General features: G+C 50.0%; 1 protein-coding gene and 1 pseudogene across 1 annotated transcript; one reads left to right on the top strand and one right to left on the bottom strand.

Moving 5' to 3' along the window:
- Positions 1-20,049, bottom strand: part of LOC120842011 — a 42,093-nt pseudogene that overhangs the window by 16,587 nt on the left and 5,457 nt on the right.
- LOC115315846 lies at positions 8,659-11,163 on the top strand. Its single transcript, XM_029975187.2, has 3 exons — positions 8,659-8,984; positions 9,547-9,662; positions 9,976-11,163. The coding sequence occupies exons 1-3, from the start codon at positions 8,659-8,661 to the stop codon at positions 11,088-11,090; spliced, it is 1,557 nt and encodes a 518-aa protein (XP_029831047.2). The 3' UTR covers positions 11,091-11,163.

Raw genomic sequence — 20,049 nt, 5'->3', positions numbered from 1 at the left:
AAAACAACAATGAAACTCGGAATCACTGGAGGATCGACGTTTGAGTATGGAAGTTTATGTGGTGTGCTTTCTTTCTTGACCAGCCTCCTTTTGGATGTGGAAACGCTGACACCCCGAGTTCTGTAGACAACATTTTTTTTCTCGGCTTCTTTTTTCTCCACTGGTCCCTTCCTACCTGTAAAGTGTGCACCTCCCACGATGAGTGGTATTATCTGACAGCCTTTGACGGTCAAAGCCAGTTCCCATTTAGTTACGCCGCCCAAACTAAATTTCCACCTGGTTTCGCTATGCCAACTCTTTTTGTTATAAGTGTTGTGCCAAGTGATGGTCATGTCAAAGTACCTGTGCGCCGAAAATCAGCACCTCGCACAACAGGTTATTACACAACAGCTGACCGCAAAAGCCCTTGGCGGCCAAACCGTGTGTTGGCCGACAACTTTGTTTTCACGGCTTTGGAACCACCTTTCGTGAAGTTGTTTAAATTGGAAGTACAGTCCACTAGTCCCTTCCTACCTCTAAAGTATTCACCTCCCCCGACCAGTGGTATTCTCTTGACAGCCTTTTCATGATCAAAACCGGTTCCCATTGAGTTACGCCGCCCAAACCAAATTTTCACCTGGTTTCCCTATGCCACCTTTTTTTTTGTATATTAAGTGCTGTGTCATGTTACTGTCAAGTCCAAGCACCTGTGTGCCCAAATCTGCACTTTGCACAGCCCGCTATAACACAACATTTTGGGTTCAATATTGGATACCCCGTACAGCTTTATTTCTTTATTCGTTTGAACCATAACTTTCACACCTGCTGTCTTAATAAAACTAGGCCCACTTAGTGCACAAACTTAGTGAACATCTCACTCGCCTCCAAATATCATCGTTCCTGCAGTCCTAAATTTACAGCGACGAGCGAAATAAATTTCCCACTGAGAGCAATTAAGGTGGCGGCCGTCTTGTTTTTCGGAAAATTACTCAAATTCCTTTTTCGGCCGCAACTAGAGAAATTACCCCTAATTACGACTCAAACTCAATATATAAGAAGTGGAGAACAGCTAAATGCCCTTCCGCCCCAGCACTCATGCAACGTAACCCTCAACGTATCGGCTCAAACAGCAAAAGTTTCGTCCGTGGGCGCTTCCGCAGGCTGCTGGACGCGCCTCACAGTCGAACGCCAGCTCCTCCGCTAGCGGCGCTGCGCGCGTTTTTCAAAGCGCCCTCTATAGTTCCCGCACGGAGTGTATAGGAGGAGACTTCAACCTGCCACATACCAGCTGGGGCTACAAAGTAGACACCATAAACGGCCAGAAACTCCTGGAGGACATGACATGGTTCAAGTACACACTACTAAACACGCCGGGCTCAACAACTAGACTCGGCTTGACAAGCAGACAACAGCATACCAGTCCAGATCTTACATGGATATACGGAAAGACTGAAAACCTCTCCTGGAATGTAAACATCGACACGTGGGGGAGTGACCACCTCCCAATAAAGACCGAGGTGAACTCCAAGAAGTCCGAAAAGAACCGGCGTTTTGCTCGTACAGTCAATTGGGACCTTTATAGAAGACACCTGGAAAACAACCAAGAGGAATCCTTTGCGACAGCAATGCTCGATGCATTGAAAGCGGCTACAACCAGATCCAACATACCTGCCGATGCACGTACCCCGGATATTCACCTCTTGAATCTCTGGGCTAGGAGACTCCGAGCGCTGCAGCGATATAGGAGGGGCCCAAAGACACCAGCGGCACTCAGAGAGGTCACCAGACACACCATCGCGGCACGCAAACACGCGATATATTTGGACAGGAAACGATGGCTGGATTACAGTGCGTCCTTGTCGGAGAAAACTTCAGTAAAGAAACTGTGGGCAACCAGCAGATCCATGCTGGGACAAAAGAGAGAACAGAAGGCCCCTCTAACCCTGGCGCTAAAAACTGACACTTCGGTAGAAGACCTCGCAGATGCGGCCGGAGACCAATTCTTCCCGCAGCCCATTGCTACGACAACAAACTCAATTCCGAACCCGTATACTCCAGTGCTGGTTAACTCAGCGGATCCAATGGACCAACCCTTTACCCTGGGTGAATTGGAAACGGCACTCCACAACGGGAAGGCACACAGTGCTCCGGGCCCGGACAAAATTACCATTTCCATGCTGCGCAACCTCCCACAAGACGCTAAACACCAGCTTATCGAAGGAATTGACGCGGTATGGGGACAAGGACAGTTGCCACCAATATGGAAGCATTCGACCGTCGTCCCAATCCCCAAACCTGGCAAGGACAAGGACACGCTTATCAACTTCAGACCGATATCACTCACTTCATGCGTATGCAAGCTCATGGAGCGAATGGTTCTAGATCGACTTAACTGGACACTAGAGAGATCCGGCGCTTTTCATCCAGCCCAGACAGGATTCCGACCCTGTTTAAGCACACAGGAAAGCCTCCTCTTGATGTCACACGACATCACCAAGAAAAGGGCGCCAAGGGGCAAAACCATCCGCTCAATCGTCGCCATTGATGTTAGAAAGGCTTTCGACTCCGTCCCCCCCTGGGCTGTCATTCAGGAGGCGGAACGCTTAGGGATACAGGGCAGGGCGCTTAACTTTACTAAAGCTTTTCTTAAGGATCGGACATATTCGATAAGAATAGGGGACCACATGAGCGACCCACGACCCAACAGGGTCGGCGTACCACAAGGCTCTGTAATCTCGCCTTTACTGTTTAACATGGCAATGGCCGATCTCCCACACCGCCTATCGAGGATCCCAAGCCTCAAGTTCACCATATATGCGGACGATATCTCCCTATGGACAGTGACAGGCGATACCCGAACCCAACAACAGACTCTTCAAGCCGGATTGGACGAAGTGCAAACCCATCTCAATAGGGTTGGCCTCACTGCATCCCCGGAGAAAACGACCTATGTGGTCGTCGCATCCCGTAAACAAAGAAAAGCTGGCATCGCCAGTCAGATGTACTTAACGCTAGCAGGCAACAGAATCCAACCTTCTACCAAGATCAGAATACTCGGAATGTACATCGATGAAGACGGCTCGTGCAGAACCTGGATGACCAAAATCAGCCAGCAATGCAAGGCAATCATCCATGTCATCAGAAGGATATGCAGCTCCAGAGGCGGAGCGAACGAAGGAATTGCACGTCAGATGGTGAAGGCACTCATCGTATCAAAAGTCTGCTACTGCGCTTCGTATTACAACATCTCAAAAAGCCAGTGGAAAAAACTGGAAACCATCAACAGACAAGCTGCAAGGGTAATTACCGGCTTACCTCGATTCACACCAATAGGGACACTAATGGAACATGCCCAGCTCAACAACTTACAAGAAACTGTAATGGTACGATCTGCCGCCCACCGTGAACGACTGCAACACTCACGACCCGGCAGAACCATTCTCAGTCTGATTAAAGCACTTAAACTCCCGCTGCCCGACTTCCCAGAAAACGACCCTCCTTGGTTAGACTGCATCGACCTCGTAGAAGGCAAGCCCATCCCGAAGAACGCGAGCTTGAGACATCCAGATCGTCAGAAATCGCAAGCCAGTAGCCACAACAAACGAATACAGACCTGGGAAAGCTCGGCGGAGAAGCTAGCCGTCTACACAGACGCGGCTTTCGCGACACTCCCAGACCAACTTGCTACGGTCGCAGTGGCAATACCAGGAAAAGGAATTATATCTTCCAAACAATTACCAAACAGCACCTCCGTCAAGGGTGGCGAACTCGGAGCGATTCAATATGCGATTGAAACAGTCCTCAACGACACAACCATTAGACCAAAAGAGCTCCACGTTTTTACGGACTCGGTAGCCTCGCTCACCGAGTGCAGAAATAGGAACAGCCCCTGCAAGAGAGCAAAACCCATAAAAAAGATGGCCCTCCAACTTTCTCCGCAAGGTACAAAAGTCCAGCTGTCCTGGGCGCCCGCCCACGCAGGCATAGCTGGCAATGAGCAGGCCCACTCTGCAGCTCGCGCGCTAATAGTTACACTCCGCGAGACGCAGAAGCCGCCCTGCCACCTCCATGATCACGGCTACGCATCTTCCTCACCCGAAGATGACGAAGACGAAGACGACTATGACCCCGACGAAGCTAAACAGCAGATAAAACTTTCGTCCCGTACTGCGCTGAAGGAGCACCTTCCACCCATCTCCGACCCACTGCCGCGAGGCTTTGGGCGGAGAACGAGGGTGCTCGTAACTCGCATTAGAACCAATACCGCCTGCACGCCGAACAGAAGAGCAGCGTGGGAAAAGGCGCGCACACCACCGACATGCTGCTACTGCAAGGACCCCCAACATGCGGTCGACCTAGTTCACCTGTTATGGGGCTGCAAAGGCCTTGAGGCAACAAGGAAGAAGCACTTAGAGGACGGGGTGACATCCATGGAGGACTGGGTCTTTCCCCCAGGCCCTCCAGATAAGCAATATCAAACTCTACGCACGCTTCTGGATTATATCCACGAAGCTGGCATAGAAGTACACATATAATTCCCTTCCCCCATACCGCGAGTCCAGGCCGCGATGCCATTGACTCATTCCTCTCCCCCTCCCCCTTAAAGCGGTTCAAATAAACGTTTTATACTACTACTACTGTATTCCGCGATGCGGCGCTGATCCTCAGTGAGGGATGGAGGCGAGGACGAAAGCGGGCTTATGTTTAAGTCAAGGTCGTGGGGAAGTCCGGAGCGTCTTCAGGAGAAGCTCAGACCCAGGCTACACTGTACCCAGAGCATTTGCTTCCTCTCTCAGTTGAGAAGAAAAGCAATTGGTCACCTGGTTGTACAAGCTGCACGCCCCCCCCCCCCCCCCCTGGAACGACGCCTCCCGGTACGTCCCCTCCGCACTTGCCTTGGCAATGAGGACACCGTGCCAATAAGATACCTTTAGTAAGCCCGTGGGCGACAGCATCTCAAAGCAAGCCAAAAAAGACATGCCAAAGGCAAGCCCAGAACCACGAAGAAACCATCAAACGAAAAGTGATGAAAAGGCGGCCGCTAGAGAGGAAGGATAATCCGCTACCCTTGAGGAAGGCTGCTTGACGTCTGCGTTTGGGAGCTTTCACGGCACTAATTTTTCGCAGACAACCCCCAAAGAGAGAGAGGGAGACAGAAAGAGAGAAAGAGAGAGAAAGGGGACTAGATATGTTGAAGGTATTTTCCCCCCGTGCTCGACGTGCTGGCCTTGTATGGAAGTGTGCCTTCAGTCGAGGACCCTGATATTTGGCGCGCCTCTCCACTGTCTCTCCACTTCAAAACTCCTGGCCATACCTCGGCAAACCTCACTCATGAGGGCCCTCACTCACCCTCACTCACCCTCATCTTCACAGGTGAGGTGAGGGTGAGTGAGTTTCTGAACCAGGAAAATTCACGAGTGTGAGGGTGAGTGAGGGCCGTGAGGGCTGTGAAAGCGGTGAGGGCCGTGAGGGCTGTGAGGGCGGTGAGGGCCGTGAGGGCGGTGAGGGCCGTGAGGGCCGTGAGGGCGGTAAGGGCCATGAGGGCGGTGAGGGCGGTGAGGGGTATGAGGGCCATGAGTGCGTGAGGGGCGTGAGGGCGGTGACTGGCGTGAGGGCCATGAGTGCGTGGGTGGTGTGAGGGCGGTGAGTGCGTGAGGGGTGTGAGGGCCATGAGTGCGTGAGGGTAGTGAGTGGCATGAGAGGCGTGAGGGCCGTGAGGGCCGTGAGGGCGGTGAGTGCATGAGGTGTGTGAGGGCCATGAGTGCGTGAGGGCGTTGAGTGCGTGAGGCCCCCTTCAGATCGAGCATCTTTCTCAGCAATTTTGGTGTTAATGGCGGGTTGTTCTCTAGCTTTCCCTAGATCGACACGAATTGCTGAGATCGGGTCCGGCTCGAAATAAGCAAGCAACTCGGAGCAATTCGAATACGTTTGAAGCGGCTGCATCCAATCAGGGACGCAAAATTTTCACGTGATACCTCGTGCCGGTGATGATGACACCGAAAGACTTGGTTCTGGTTTGAAATCGATCGTTTTTTGGAAATAAACTGTTTCAGAAAGGTGCATTAGTATTCTTAATGAGATTAAAATGCATAAAAACACGTTTATAACACGTAATAGACCCTTTACGAAAGTCAGTCTACCCACCTTGTGCAGAGCCAGACCCGACGCTCTAATGGCGGAACTACACTGTTTCTCCACACCAGAAAAATCGAACGTCTTCGAAAGCATAGAGCAGAAAAAGGAAAAGATGTTGGTCCTTTCACGTCACCTTCGATGCACGGAATCGAGGGTGTTTGATTTAGCCGCGCATGATCTCCTATCACCGCCATTAGAGCGGCAATAATGGAGCTTTTTATACTGCCACAAGAGGACTCTGACTTTTGAAAAGGGTCTATTGTGTCTAAATAGAGCAAGAAAAATAAAATTTTATGATGACGATGGCAAATTCCAGCAATTGGTTGCTGCGTGTGATCGCGGGCGGCCCGTGTTGCTGGTGTTGCGACGTAAAGTTTCTGGGCGAAACTGCCCCATCTGAACTGGCCTCAGTGGCGTGAGGGCCATCAGTGCGTGAGGGGCGTGAGGGGTGTGAGGGCCGCAAGGGCGGTGAGTGGCGTGAGGGCGGTGAGTGGAGTGAGGGCAGTGAGTGGCGTGAGGGCGGTGAGTGGCGTGAGGGCCGTGAGGGCGGTGAGGGCGGTGAGGGCGGTGAGTGGCGTGACGGCTATGAGTGCGTGAGGGCCGTGAGGGCGGTGAGGGCCGTGAGGGCGGTGAGGGCGGTGGGGGCCGTGAGGGCCGTGAGGGCCGTGAGGGCGGTGAGGGCCATGAGGGCGGTGAGGGCCATGAGGGCGGTGAGGGGTATGAGGGCCATGAGTGCGTGAGGGGCGTGAGGGCGGTGAGTGGCGTGAGGGCCATGAGTGAGTGAGGGGCGTGAGGGCCGTGAGGGCGGTGAGGGGCGTGAGGGCCGTGAGGGCGGTGAGTGCGTGAGGACCTTGAGGTTCAGTGAGGGTGAGTGAAGGGCTGAAGGTGAGTTTGACTGTGAGGGTGAGGGTGAGTGAGGGGCTGAAGGTGAGTGTAGCTGTGAGGGTGAGGGTAAGTGAGGGGCTTAGGTGAGTGTGGCTGTGAGGGTGAGGGTGAGTGAGGGCGACCTAAAATGCCGACCTCTGCTCCTGGCGCCGTCCCTCTCGGGAAGACGTACCGTGACATTGACGGAGATAAACCCCACTTTGGAAGCGCCCAGCAGGCGCGTCCACCCACCGCTGTTTTAATCGTTTGTTTCTCGCGTCGATTGCTTACGTTTTTTCTTCCAGCTGACGAAGAACCCCCGGGGGCGGGGGGGTTGCCTGGCGAGGCGTTTGGGGGGGGGGGGCGATCGCCCCCCCCCGCCCCCCCCCCCCCTTGGATCCGCCACTGCACGCAGCACCTACGGATGTCAGCCATTGACGCTGGCGAAATTCGGGGTGCAGTTTCGTACATAGGATCATGAAAGGTTTAATTAATAACGGGATATCATATATAAAAATAGAAATGACGTTTGTCTATATGAAGGCTCCCTCGACGTAACGAGCGCAAGAACTTAAGTACTTCCGGTTTCGACCGGACGATCCCTTTAAGGGGGCCCTGCAATCATATTTAAGCAACTACCTTTTTTGCGGTTTCCACGTCTCTTGGTGTTCGGACAAGCCAGCGGGCACGGAGAGAGTAACTAAATATCAGTGCGTCATATTTTAACCGGACGACGCGCAAACCACCTCCACCGACGAGGGCGACCCGCGGTACCGAAAACGCGCAAAATGTGACGTCTTTGGTCCTAGGCTATTACTGGTCAGAGTCGCTAAAAGTTTTTTCGAAGTCGAAATACAAATTATAAGTGGCGCGAACCGTTTCAATTATTTATAAAAGAAGTTTTTGTTCAGTATTTTAGATCAGAAAAGAAACAAATACAGTTATAAAGTACGGAAACAAGAAAAGACCCGCCGACATACCCGCCACCAAGCGGCGGAAAAAACGGCGCACACTAGAAAGAACTAGTGGGATGAGGCTACGACGAAGGGCCAGCGTAGAAAAGTCCCGGATGTACGCGGCGGCGCTGCGGTCGTATACCGGCTCGACGATCCGACCGGTTCCGAGCGTTCCGAAGGCCTTCGGCGCGGGCCCCGCTGGCGATTTGGCCATTTGGCGGCATGGCAGCGCGATGTGGCTCCCGTTCTGAACTGATCTTTACCCCGTGTTTGCTGTGGTTTGTGGCCAATGAAGTGTTATGCCGAAATAGTCTTTAATCGCGCAGCAAAATCAATGCGAGCCGCCCCGGCCGCCCGCTTCATAGAGCCTATCCAACACATGCTTTAGTGGCGCCCTCTCGAGCCGTCGACCCGGAGTGCGGCAACCGTGAACGCTCGATGAGCTCACTATTCCTCCTCTAGTTCACGGCCACTCAAGCCAGGACCTAAGACGTCATGAAGGAGGTTATTTTTTGCTTGTTTTTGTAATCCACCTTTTTCCGCAGAAGTGGCGCTACCTGTTGGGAGACGTCCGAACTAGCGAAAACTGGGTTCGAGGCGTTCTTCGTATGAAAACACGCCCGCCATTAGGCTTGAATTGTACACGTTGCGAGGTCCACTGTTCTTGCACGCCACTTTTCCGCCTAGTATTCGTAGCTCGGCTACCTTTCGGCAACTGTTGAGGATGGCGGAGGACGGCAGCATCCCGTTCCCGTTCCCACCCGACGGCTGGACTGAGAACGCTCCGCCGTTCGCCAACCTCTCGCAAGATGAAGTGTGGCGGTACCTTCACCGCAAGACGGACTCGCTCCGACAAGCTCACCGGGGATGGGCCTTCAAAGAAGAAGGCTACGTCCGGAACGTCCGATGGAACACATCGGACGATTCCCGGATCGGTCTCGTCCGGGGCGTCTGCCTGCCGTCAATGAAGAAGGCGCCGTACACAGTCTCGGCGTGGTTCGCCAGAGGCACCGGGAGCGTCATCGGCGGCACTTGCAGCTGTGTTGCTGGGTGAGCGATATTTTGCTTATACATGCGTTAAAAGTCATGCGCAAACCTATTATAAGCAAGGCTAATTGCGTTCCGCTCACGCTATCCCCAACGCGTAAGCAGCGAGATCGGTCACTCCTTGAAACCTGGGAGCGATACCCGGTTCGCCCGGGCTCATTTCATCGAATACACGCGAGTTACATTGGCCAAGACAAACCCCATCGTGCTATGCTCCGTTTCACCTTATGTTGTACCGCAGCGACGGCTAGAAGCGCGAGCTCATAGCGTTGGCAGTTGCCCTCGGTGCACGGGAGCTTGTGCCGCCGAGATGCGCCATAGAGCAAGGAGCTCGCGCGTATAGCCTTTCCTGCGGCACAACACAAGGTGAAAAAGGGTATAGCAGCAAACTCATGTGGTTTATCGCTCATGCTCGCAGTGCTTGCTCCTTGGCTTAGGTAGTGTAAAAGATGCATGTCTCCATCATGCACCGACAGCCTGTGTACAACGAAGGCAACCAAGAGCTGTTACGCGTGCAGCTATAATCCCGCTAATTTGGTCTTGGTTGACTGCCTCGATTTTCCAGGAAAAGCCAGTCCTGCCAACATATTGCAGCACTGCTGCTCTATGCTGAAGAGAGCTGCAACGCCTGCTCGACGAGCTGCACCGACATACCCTGCACCTGGATTGTGCCTGCTGAAGGTGTGTACACTACGGCCCTTAAAGAGGCTCCATAGGAATCTTTTGCTCAGAAATATGTTATTACTTCGTACCTAATATATTGGAGAATAAGACCAACGTCCAAGCTGTCTTAATTATTTAGCCAAGCTCACCTCCATTGGTAGATAAATGTGGAACCAAACAGCCAATGCTTTTTGTGTTCGTTTTCATGAAAGTGAAACTCTACATTTTCTACATAAAGCAGCTTGGATGATAAGCTATTAACATGATTACAAGATGGAAAACCTAGATGTGGCTTATTTTAGAACTGAACTGACAAAATTTCTCTTTGCAGCCAAGAAGCCTGCTCCCCTGGTGCCACTTGCAGACATCACGTTCCACAAGTACCTGATCAACAGGCCGGTGAAGCAGAAGAAACGACGCTCTTTTGACCCTTGTGAGAATGTTGGTGTTGCTTCGGCTGAGGAGATTCAGCAACTGCGAGATGCCCTCAGTGTGTCTACACCGGGCCTCCAGTGGCTTCTGTACAGTGGTGTACAGCAACTTGGACCAGCGGCACCAGTGCTCCCCATCCAAGATAATGAAGATTTGTGGAGTGAGAATGCCCGGGACGTTGTTGAAAAACACATGGAGTCCCTTCCAACATTGACGGAGGAAGAGAGGGAACAAGTGACCCGGTCCACCATCGGTCAAGCCAATAATCCAAGGTGGCACAAAGAGCGGCAGGGCAGGATTACGGCATCAGTCTTCTCTGCGTTCATCAAGTGTGTCAAGCCCGAGTACCTGGTCAAGGGTATTTTGTACCCGAGCCCAGATGCCTCAAGTGAGGCCATGCGCTATGGGAGGACGCACGAGGGTACCGCAGTCTCAGCCTATGCATCACTCATGGCAGCATTCGACACTCCCGTCGAGATCCGCGAGACTGGGCTGCACATTCACCCAGAGTGCAGCTTCATTGCAGCATCGCCCGACCGCATCGTGAGGAAGGACAACGAAGAGGGCCTTTTGGAGGTGAAGTGTCCGGCTTCGAAGATTGGGCTAACACCAATGGAGGCATGCAAGGACAAGAAGTTCTGCTGCGAAGTTGTGGATGGCGTGGTACGACTGAAGAAGACTCACGCCTACTTCTACCAGGTGCAAGGGCAGATGGCAGTGACCGGACACCAGTGGTGCGATTTTGTTTTTTGGACTAACAACACGACTGTTGCCAATTCGACGCACGTCGAGACCATCGCCTTCGACAAGAAGTTCGTTGATGGAGCACTGCTGCCAGGGCTTATCTACTTCGCCAAGCATGCCCTCTTCCCAGAAGTGGTAACGGGCCGTGTGAGGCGTCGAAGAGCCCTGATAGCTCGCGGCCAGTACGTCTCCTTCAAGAAGTTCTGCAAAGGGTTTTATGTGGTGGAGGACGGTCCCGGACTGAAAAAGAAGCTGCGTAGGCTGGAGTGAAGGAGCGCCTGCATGAAGCCCGAGGCTTCTCCAAGTCACAACGGCTCTTTTCAGAGCCAAATAAATATGCTTGTCAGGGGCAGTGCTTTTGTAGCCACTCCCGTGTCTTTGAGAATGGTGTTTACTGCAGAAAAACAGGACACAGGGTGAGGTGGTTTACATTTTTACAGTTTATTACAATAAATAGAAAACCATTTGCCTATAAACAAGCAGAGCTAATTCCTTCTTAGACTGTTCAGAGTAAAAAACAAAAAAAAAAAAAAAAAAAGATTTTCTAGCTCCAACTTGTATTAACACATGATTTGTTGAGGTAGCGTGTCAGTCATTAACATTACAATCGACTTTGCAGGGAAAAAGACCCGAAGTAGCCAAAACTTCGTTGGCTTATTCAAACTTTAATCTCGCTATTGATGCACAACAGAGAATTCACACTAGCTACTCATGTACTTCCCAAGCAATATATTCAAACACCAAAGATTGGTGCATGAGAGTTTTTCAAATAAGGAAACTCCGGACATAACCCAGCTGAACACAAAGACTCCGAGGCAGTAATCACCCAAACTGCATACTAAACTAAAGCCAAAGAGCAAGTTCTAGATAACGCTGTACAAAGTTGCTAGAATCATAAATGTGAACAGTGATGCACAGCAGATAATTGACGTTATCTATTCATGTACTTCCCACATAGCAGATTTAAGTAAAAATTGATGCACAATATGACCGAACTCAACACACTAACTATGAGGCAGCAATAGCCCGAACTGCATAAGGAAGATAGTGAGTTTTAGATCGACACTGTAAAAAGCAGCTATAGTCATAATAATTGTTGCACTCCTAAAACACACTGGCAAGATGTATAATCATACAAAAAATGCACAGCCCATTAGACATTGAGACCAAAGACCACACACATGAAATAATGAAATGAGGACATCTAATACTTTGATATATCTAATCTAAACTCGTATGCCAATTGCGGATCACAGCCAAATGTGATTAAGGACAATCATGGCAGGCACTAGGGGGGAACGGTGACCAAGTGTGCTACTCTGTTTCGTAGTAACTTGGCGAACTGTGGAGCTTACAGCTTCCGCGACCCAATAAGAGCGTCGGAGCGAGGCACATAAAACCACATAGCGGAAGCGTGTGTGTCACTGCACCAAGGAACTGGCTGTTGTCTGCAGGCCGAGAGTTGTGCCACTAAAGCGGTACCAGTAATTTATTTTGGTTCCGTTTTCGACCATAGTTGCCCTGCAAGCGGCTGATTACACGGCTGCAATCACCAACGGCCACGGCACTACAAGAAGAAAAAAAAAATCGAACTGAATACAAATGTCGCATTACTTTTTCGGTTTAAATATCATTAAAATTTGTCAATTTTTTTTTAGTTAATTTTTTTATATTTATTCTTGATAAAGATGGAATCACTCAAGTTCAGTTAGCACAAAAAAGAAAGAAATGAAACATTGAACAACTCTTTGGCGACATCTCGGTGCCCCCAAAAACGACGCCTCGGAGGCCTCAACCATGGAGTCTTATCATGTGACTTGCTCCGACGCTCTTATTGGATCATGGGGGCCGCAGCCTCCATAGTTCGCCAAGTTATTGTGAAATGGAGCATAGCATGTCACAGCACAAAGCATGTAAAGCGAAAGCTCTAGTCACAAAGCCCAGGGATCCTAGGTACGATTACCACCCCCGTTAATTTTTATGAGCATCAAACCAGGATGCGTTAGTGTTATTACTACTGCATGATGCACGTTAGAGACCATATGCTAGCGGTCGTACTGCAAAATTTCTCTCATCTAAAGGGGATGTCCCCTAGTGAGAGTTAAGGGCACGAGACAAATAGTGAAAAGAGGGGCGAGATGCATTGTGTTACTGTTGCAGGGTATTATTCCAAAACCGAAGTCGTTGGTGCACGAGAAACAACCTTCTATTACATTAATATTAAAGGAGCTGTGCAACGATTTTAACGTTGAAAGAATTGGCATCTTCTGCTTTTGATATTGTTCACCTTGTCACAAATGACAGAAAACACACCTCCTTTCGTCGAAATGTTGCGATTCCGCCACGTACTAGCGAGGCAAAACTTAGAATACGTATTCCCCGACCTGCAGCCGCGAGCGGCGGCCATGAGAAACACGCGGCGTGACGTCAATGGGGAGTCTTGTAGAAAGATAGCAAGTTGTGCGAATACCTGCTCGATAAAAGGTAACTTTTCTATGAATGTTGTACTTCCAAAATGCATATAAATGCGTCAAAAATCTGGTATCATCGACAAAACTTTTACTATACGGAATTTTAGTGGCGCCATCTATCCTAGATCCACAAAAGCGTCGGCTCTTTCTGCTACCGCGAACAGCCGCCAGAAGCCGGAGGGGGAGGGGGACAGGGCCGGACGGGTGTGGCCGGACCCGGATGAGACTTTCCTACTTTTACCATATTGTTTGCGCGGCGCCCGCCAGCACGTGGTCGCGAGCGGATGAGTTCTCGCTGCTCACTGATGGCTCTAAAGTGAGAACTTTTCCGGAACCCTGTGGTCCATTTAGAGTACCTCAAAACCATCTCCGACGTGCTGCATTTAAAAACAAAACCCTGGAGTTCAACCACAAAAAGGAAGTTATTCTAAAATGTTTATCAAGCTGAAGGTTGCCACTGAAGCCGACACATATGTCCTGCTTCTACTCAGCACGGCTGAGTGGCATACGAAAGTTGCTTAAAAAGCAACAAACCTGAAACGCCTCATCTGCAATATCTATCATGGAGATGGGGAAGGGTCGATCAAGGAAGTGAAATTGCTTAATCCTTCCGATTGCGCGTTCAATAACTACACGTGCACTGGCCACCCGCCGGGTGTGTGCCACATCTTCCTCCGGCATCTGAGGTTCGTTCGGCTGCCTGAAACACGGAATGTGCACTTGCACTCCAGGTGGTAGGCTATTAAATTTGAATCCCTTGTCTACCATGATGGCATCGCCCGACTCCAACTGATCCACGAGCCCACTCTCCTCAACTATCATTCTGTCTGACACAGTCCCACCCCACAGTTGTGAAACATGGCAAATGTACCCTTCGGGTGTACATCCAACAACCGCTTTGTAGGTGTTGTAGTGTTTGTAGGGCGAGAAGGTCTGCCTCTGAGCAAGCAACGACGACGGCTTCTGGATACGTACCTCAGTTCCATCAAGGACAGCCCTCGTGTTAGAAAACTTGTGGAAGGCATTAGGGAGGCTGGGCTGAATCTCAGCAACTGTCGGAAACTGTAACAGTACCCTTAACTGTCGCTGGAGAAACTTGATCCACGTAACAAACACCTTGCTTACCTGCCCTTCAGAAATGTTGAAGTTGCGGGCCAGTTCCTTGCCTGCCATCCCTGTCCTTAACCGCACGAGGACCATAAAAATCTCGTCAATCAGAGACATTTCCCGTGTGCGGTCTTTGGTCTCACCAGCTGTCTTTCTGTTACCTAACCAGTAGGTCATCTTGGCTGCCCGAAGCTCAAGAAAATTAAACAAATTCTGAAAAACTGAAAACTCAGGCAGCCCAGTATAATATAAACAGTTCTTAGGCTCCTGGATAGTGTTGAGACTAAGCTGCCTGGCTTGCAGGTGGCAAACCTGCCTTTCGAGACGTTGTTTGTCTGCTTGCAGATCAAGAATGACCTGCTGCATTTTGGCCATCTGCAGGTCACGCAGCTTGGACACCTCAGGATTCCCAGCCATCATGATTAGGCCGACAGCGGCATCCTTCTCCATTTCTGTAAAGGAAGCACAGATAGATACATGAATCTTATGCTGAGTGAAGTTGCCCTATTCTGCACATAATGTGTCATCTGAATTTACTTGTAAGCTCAAAGTACACTAAATTTTTGCTGGTGCCAAATGGAGGGCAAAGCATGCCAACACTATACCTTACCCTCGCAATGACTAACTGGCAATAGTATGAGCAGGAGTGGGTAGCTTTAACTGGTACCCCTGTGGAGAGCTTCTATGCATGTTTGCAAGTCCGGCTTCAGGGCACTGTCATCCTGCTCGGTTGAGGTGCGCTTGGACGCGTCATAATCTGATTATGGCCACACCCCACTGGGCAAGATGGTGGCTCCCTAAGACCGGACTTGCAAACGCGTAATTTCGTGATGAAATGCAGGGGGCTCATACATACGTCATGCATTCACTCCATGTCAGCTGCGTGACTTATGTACTGCAGCTGAAACGTTGTCATCTACACCATCCAGTAGCATATTGCACAGGTGTACAACATCAAGCTCATAATTGGGAGCTAGTGTAGACTGGTGCATATACTGTATCTTCTTTAATTAATCCTGCACATACACAGTCATTCTTTGTTATAAGACTTACATAATTTTACTGAGATAACAGGAAGGGGGGGGGGTAGTCGAAAGAAATGTTATCGCATTTAACAAATAAAGAAAGCAAACTTCTTTCCGATGTCCTAAGCAGAGTTAAGCTATTTCCTTAGTTCAAAAATGTATATGAAGGGCTATAATAATCTAATAATTAATTTCCTTCACGGTATCACAGCAACCACCTAGTACACATGCTGGTGTGTAGCAGCAGCTCATAGTCCCATGAGTCAATGTTTGTTGTGATGGCACAGCTGCCTATGATCCAATCTTTTTGGGAATCCTAATTTATTTTGCAGTGCCTTTGTAGACCTCGAGGTCTGAACACTCCAGCCAAACAATTAAATTAACACCTTTTATGGAGTCTTGAGTGCATGGGTCTTCCACCGCCTCTTCAGGCATCTCCAAAGAGACGTCACTTGCCAGCTGTGCAGCTACCTGCTGCACACAGGTGGAGACAGCACCACTCCTTGGGGCTGGATTGTTGTTCAAGAAGGACACAAAATTTTAGTGACAAAACAAGCAAGGCTGGGCCTGTTTGCTCGAAGCACTAACCGCGGCTAAAGTTAGCCGCAGTAACTAGGAGAGGGATTTTTAAATCACGTGACTGGCTCGGTAGGGATGCGGGGAAACATGACGGTGCCCCGGTGAGTGAGCGCTGCTCGCTTTGGAACAAATATGTTGTTGAAGCTGCAATATCAGGCGCGTTAGTCAGCAACGAATGGTGCAGGAGGCTTTTGCTTTGCCTTACCTCACTTAAATCGCAAAGCATGAGCAATGACCTCGCCGCATTTTTTTAGATAGTCTTGATTTTGGCCTTCCTAAGCCTAAATGAACGCGGTAATTGTCGAGATGGTAGCGTCTTTGGAAAGTGGGTTGCCTTGACTCAATCGGCCGGGTATTGATAGCACACAAAAGCAGACAGCATTCCAATAGACCTTTTTCTAAATTGCCCAAGCATCGAGAACGCTGGTAGTGTAATTCTGCGGCCTGCCCGCGGACCATAGATTCCAAGTAAATAATCATAATAAGGCTTTGACGAACGCGCGTGCAAGGCAAAATTTGTTTTCGACTTTTTGCTTTAGAACAATTACTACTGCAGACGCCAGCACGTGCAATGCATGTAACTACACTCGTAGCATGGACCTCGGCGCTTGGGAAATTTAGAAAAAGGTCTATTGAGGTGCTGTCTGCTTTTGTATGCTATCAATACCCGGCCGATTGAGACAAGGCAATCCACCTTCCAAAGACGTTGCCGTGCCGACAATTATCGCGTTCATTTAGGCTAGGGAATGGCCAGAATCGAAAGACTATCTAAATAATGTGGCGAGGTCATTGCTCATGCTTTGCAATTTAAGTGAGGTAAGGCAAACTGAAAGCCTCCTGCACCATTAGTTGCTGACTAACACGCCCGATATTGCAGCTACAACGATATATTATTTCCAAAGCGAGCGGCGCTTACTCACTGGGGTGCCGCCATGTTTCCCCGCATTCCTACCGAGCCAGTCACGGGATTTCAAAATCCCTCTCCTAGGTACTGCGGCTAACTTTAGCCGCGGCTAGCGCTTTGAGCAAACGGGCCCTGGAGTATGATTAGAGCAACTTGCTATAATCATATCAGACAAAGGCAATGGGCCAGCTGACAAGTCAAAAGACAAAAACTGAAGTCGTGGTCACATGCAGGTTTCTTGAACCAATGAGCGTAGAGGAAAAAAGGCCCGTTCACGCATCTGCATTTGGGGCAGCCAGAACATTTACAAACTCCAACAATGTTGCAACGACGAGTTGTCATAGCAACGGAGCACCAAGCACCCGGTCGTTTCTAACGGAGCAAGTAGGATCGGGTCAAACTTCTATGCTGCGTCTCGAGCGACTGGAACGATCGAAAGAAGCGACCAATCACGTTTCAAGAAGAGAGCTGTCACGTGTATGCCCGGCGGCCGCGACCCGCTGGCAAGCACTTTGCCAGAGATCAATGTTGGCGTGGCATGGCAGACTGAGTGAAAATTCATTGTGCATGTGGAGTGCTACCGTGGTTGCAGCGGTCTAGACGCATGTCCCGATGGTGTACCAACACGTCCTCGAAGAGACGAGCTATTTGGTGCAACGACAACATGACAGCACTTGGAAGGGAAACATTCTTGCCTACGTGTTTGCTCGTGCCCGTCTGCACTATTGGTGCATAGCATTTTAGAGAAGCAATTATTTTACTTTCCTACTTCAGGGATGTGAAATGATTAGTGCTAGCATTCTTGAATGTTTACTTCACTCATGCAATGTCTAAATCATTTCTCTTTTTAAGTGTGTCGCAACTACATCTGTTTTCACCTCAAGAGAAAAGCGAGTCTTGCGCATTGTTCATACGCAGGGCAAAGTAGTTCTTACAAGATTTAGTTATCAGAGAAAAAAGCAACGCTTTTTGGAGTTTGGAATGTGTACGTCTTGATAAGATAACATACATCTAATCTAGAATGCACCTACATATATCTTAATTCTCTACATAAAGGTGGAAATCAGTAATGCTCCACAAGGCGGCGAACTTTTTTTACTACGGTTCTTGATGTGAAAACAGGTATAAAATTATATCTGTTCCTAAAAAAAATTGTAGAAGTAGAATGTGGCTAGATTTGTGTCCTCCGCATGGTCTGGTGCTCTGTCGGCATCATCTCAGGATGGTGTGTCACCTAACATTCTTTCACTGGGTCCTGCGAACACTATCTCAAGAAAACAAGGCAAGGGAATAAGCCCCGCATCTAATAATAATAATTTAGTATCAATGACTGAGTTAGTAGTCGATGCTTACCTTCGGGCAGTGGCTCTACGTTCGAAATACCCGTTGAGATTGAGCACGGGAATGGGTTACCGCCGGAACCTTCTGGAAGGGGGTCGGCAACTGGGAGCTCCTTAGCAAGGGCCAAGGAGGGTACTGCTGCTGCAGAAGGCTGGGCTGCTGGCTGTGATGCTCCCTGCTGCACGCACGCAGAACCAGCACTTCGTACTGGTTCGTTGTTTGAAGATGATATACAATATCAGAGGCGAAACAAGTAAAGCTAGAGTGTGATTATGGTGATTTGCCCACATTCTCAGTTTGGTACAGGCCACTTGGACTTACTGGAAAATGAAACGCGCAAGGTTATGCTTGTTTGAGGTTGACGAGCAAGGACACACACAAACCAGAAGATGCTGTTTAATACTACTAGCTCGCGATTAGATGAGTTCGTCATGTAAAATGGCTAGTTGGTGCACTGACTGTTATATAGGCAGATTTCGCGCTTCCATATGCGCACGATTATAAAGTCCAGTCAATACCGATCAACCGTCGTCAGGCAGAGGAGTTAATAAGCGCGAACACAACAAAAACGTCGGCGGGCATACATTTCCAAGAACTGGCATTAGAAAAGGTCGCTCCAGAAGCGATGAACGCGCGCATCCTTTTTACGGGACGCACGTCTTTTTTCTTGTCTTGTTCAGACGGCGAATTCATAACGCGAGTAAAATTCCACAGCGTGAACGCGCCTTTATGACCATCGTCACTTCGTACCTTCAGTGGACCCGCGATGTTTCCATCGCTCGTAGCGATCGAGAGATGGCTGCTGTTTCCGGTGAGCAAAGATAGTCGGCACATGGTCCGGGTGGTGCCTATCCAGCGACGGTTTTCCTGTTTGATAGAGCGGCAATGTAACGATCATGCAACTACCCAACGCTTTGTGTTAAATGTAAACATTTTCGACGGACATCCGTCTGGTTAGGAATGATTAATAAATCTTCAACTTAGAAACTCTAACCAAGCTTTATTAAAAAGCAAAAATCCCGACGTTTCGGAACCAACTCGGTCCCTTGATCACGGGTGACTGTTTTTGTCCCGCGGAACGGCCTGCCCACGAACCCGAACACCCCCGGGTGTTTTCTGGATTATCCCTCTTAACCCCGAAACGTAGCTGCTGGGAAGGGTCCCCGTCGACCGGTTTATGTTGCCACGTGTGCATTGAATGTGCCACGACTCCAACAGGAGGCGCCTCCGCCAGTTTTTCTCCGTTCCGAGGATGGAGCTGTTGTCAAGGTCGATGGAGTGGTTCGTCTTCTCGACGTGTTCGGCCAGCGCGCTTCCCTCCACATTTTTCTTCGCGATGTCGTAGCGGTGGCGCCGCAGGCGCTCTGGATAGTTTTTCGTTTCCCCAACGTACGACGCGGGGCAGTCACCGCAGGGAATTTTATAAACCAGTCCCTGTGCCCTCTCCCTCGGGGGGCGATCCTTTGGCAGGGGGAGAAGGCCGCCGATGGTCGAGACTGGCCTGTGTGATACCGCTATGCCGTACTGTCGCAGTACTCGGGCGAGAACCTCGCTTGTGCCCTTGATGTAGGGTACACACACGCGGGTGGAGGGAGGGGGGGCGTCTTGGGTTGAAGGGGTGCGTCGAATTTTTTTGATCGTGCTTTTTACAAATCCAGCTGGGTAGCCATTTTTCCGCAGGTCTTGTTTGATCGTTTCGATCTCTTTTCGAAGGGTCTCCTCTGATGTGCAGACCGTGATCGCCCGTCTGACGAGTGCCGAAGCCACGGAAGACTTATGTGTCCTAGGGTGGCTTGAGGAAA

This window comes from Ixodes scapularis, unplaced genomic scaffold (genome assembly GCF_016920785.2).
Source record: "Ixodes scapularis isolate PalLabHiFi unplaced genomic scaffold, ASM1692078v2 PGA_scaffold8__174_contigs__length_109621045, whole genome shotgun sequence".
Lineage (NCBI taxonomy): Eukaryota > Metazoa > Arthropoda > Arachnida > Ixodida > Ixodidae > Ixodes > Ixodes scapularis.
Note: the sequence above shows the minus strand (reverse complement) of the source record. Positions and strands in the feature narration are given on the sequence as shown.

Excerpts from the sequence above, each read along its gene's own strand:
- LOC115315846 (XM_029975187.2), top strand. The coding sequence starts at position 8,659 with ATGGCGGAGGACGGCAGCATCCCGTTCCCGTTCCCACCCGACGGCTGG. Across the intron at positions 8,985-9,546 it reads ACTTGCAGCTGTGTTGCTGG|GAAAAGCCAGTCCTGCCAAC; the intron begins GTGAGCGATATT and ends TCGATTTTCCAG. Across the intron at positions 9,663-9,975 it reads CTGGATTGTGCCTGCTGAAG|CCAAGAAGCCTGCTCCCCTG; the intron begins GTGTGTACACTA and ends TTCTCTTTGCAG.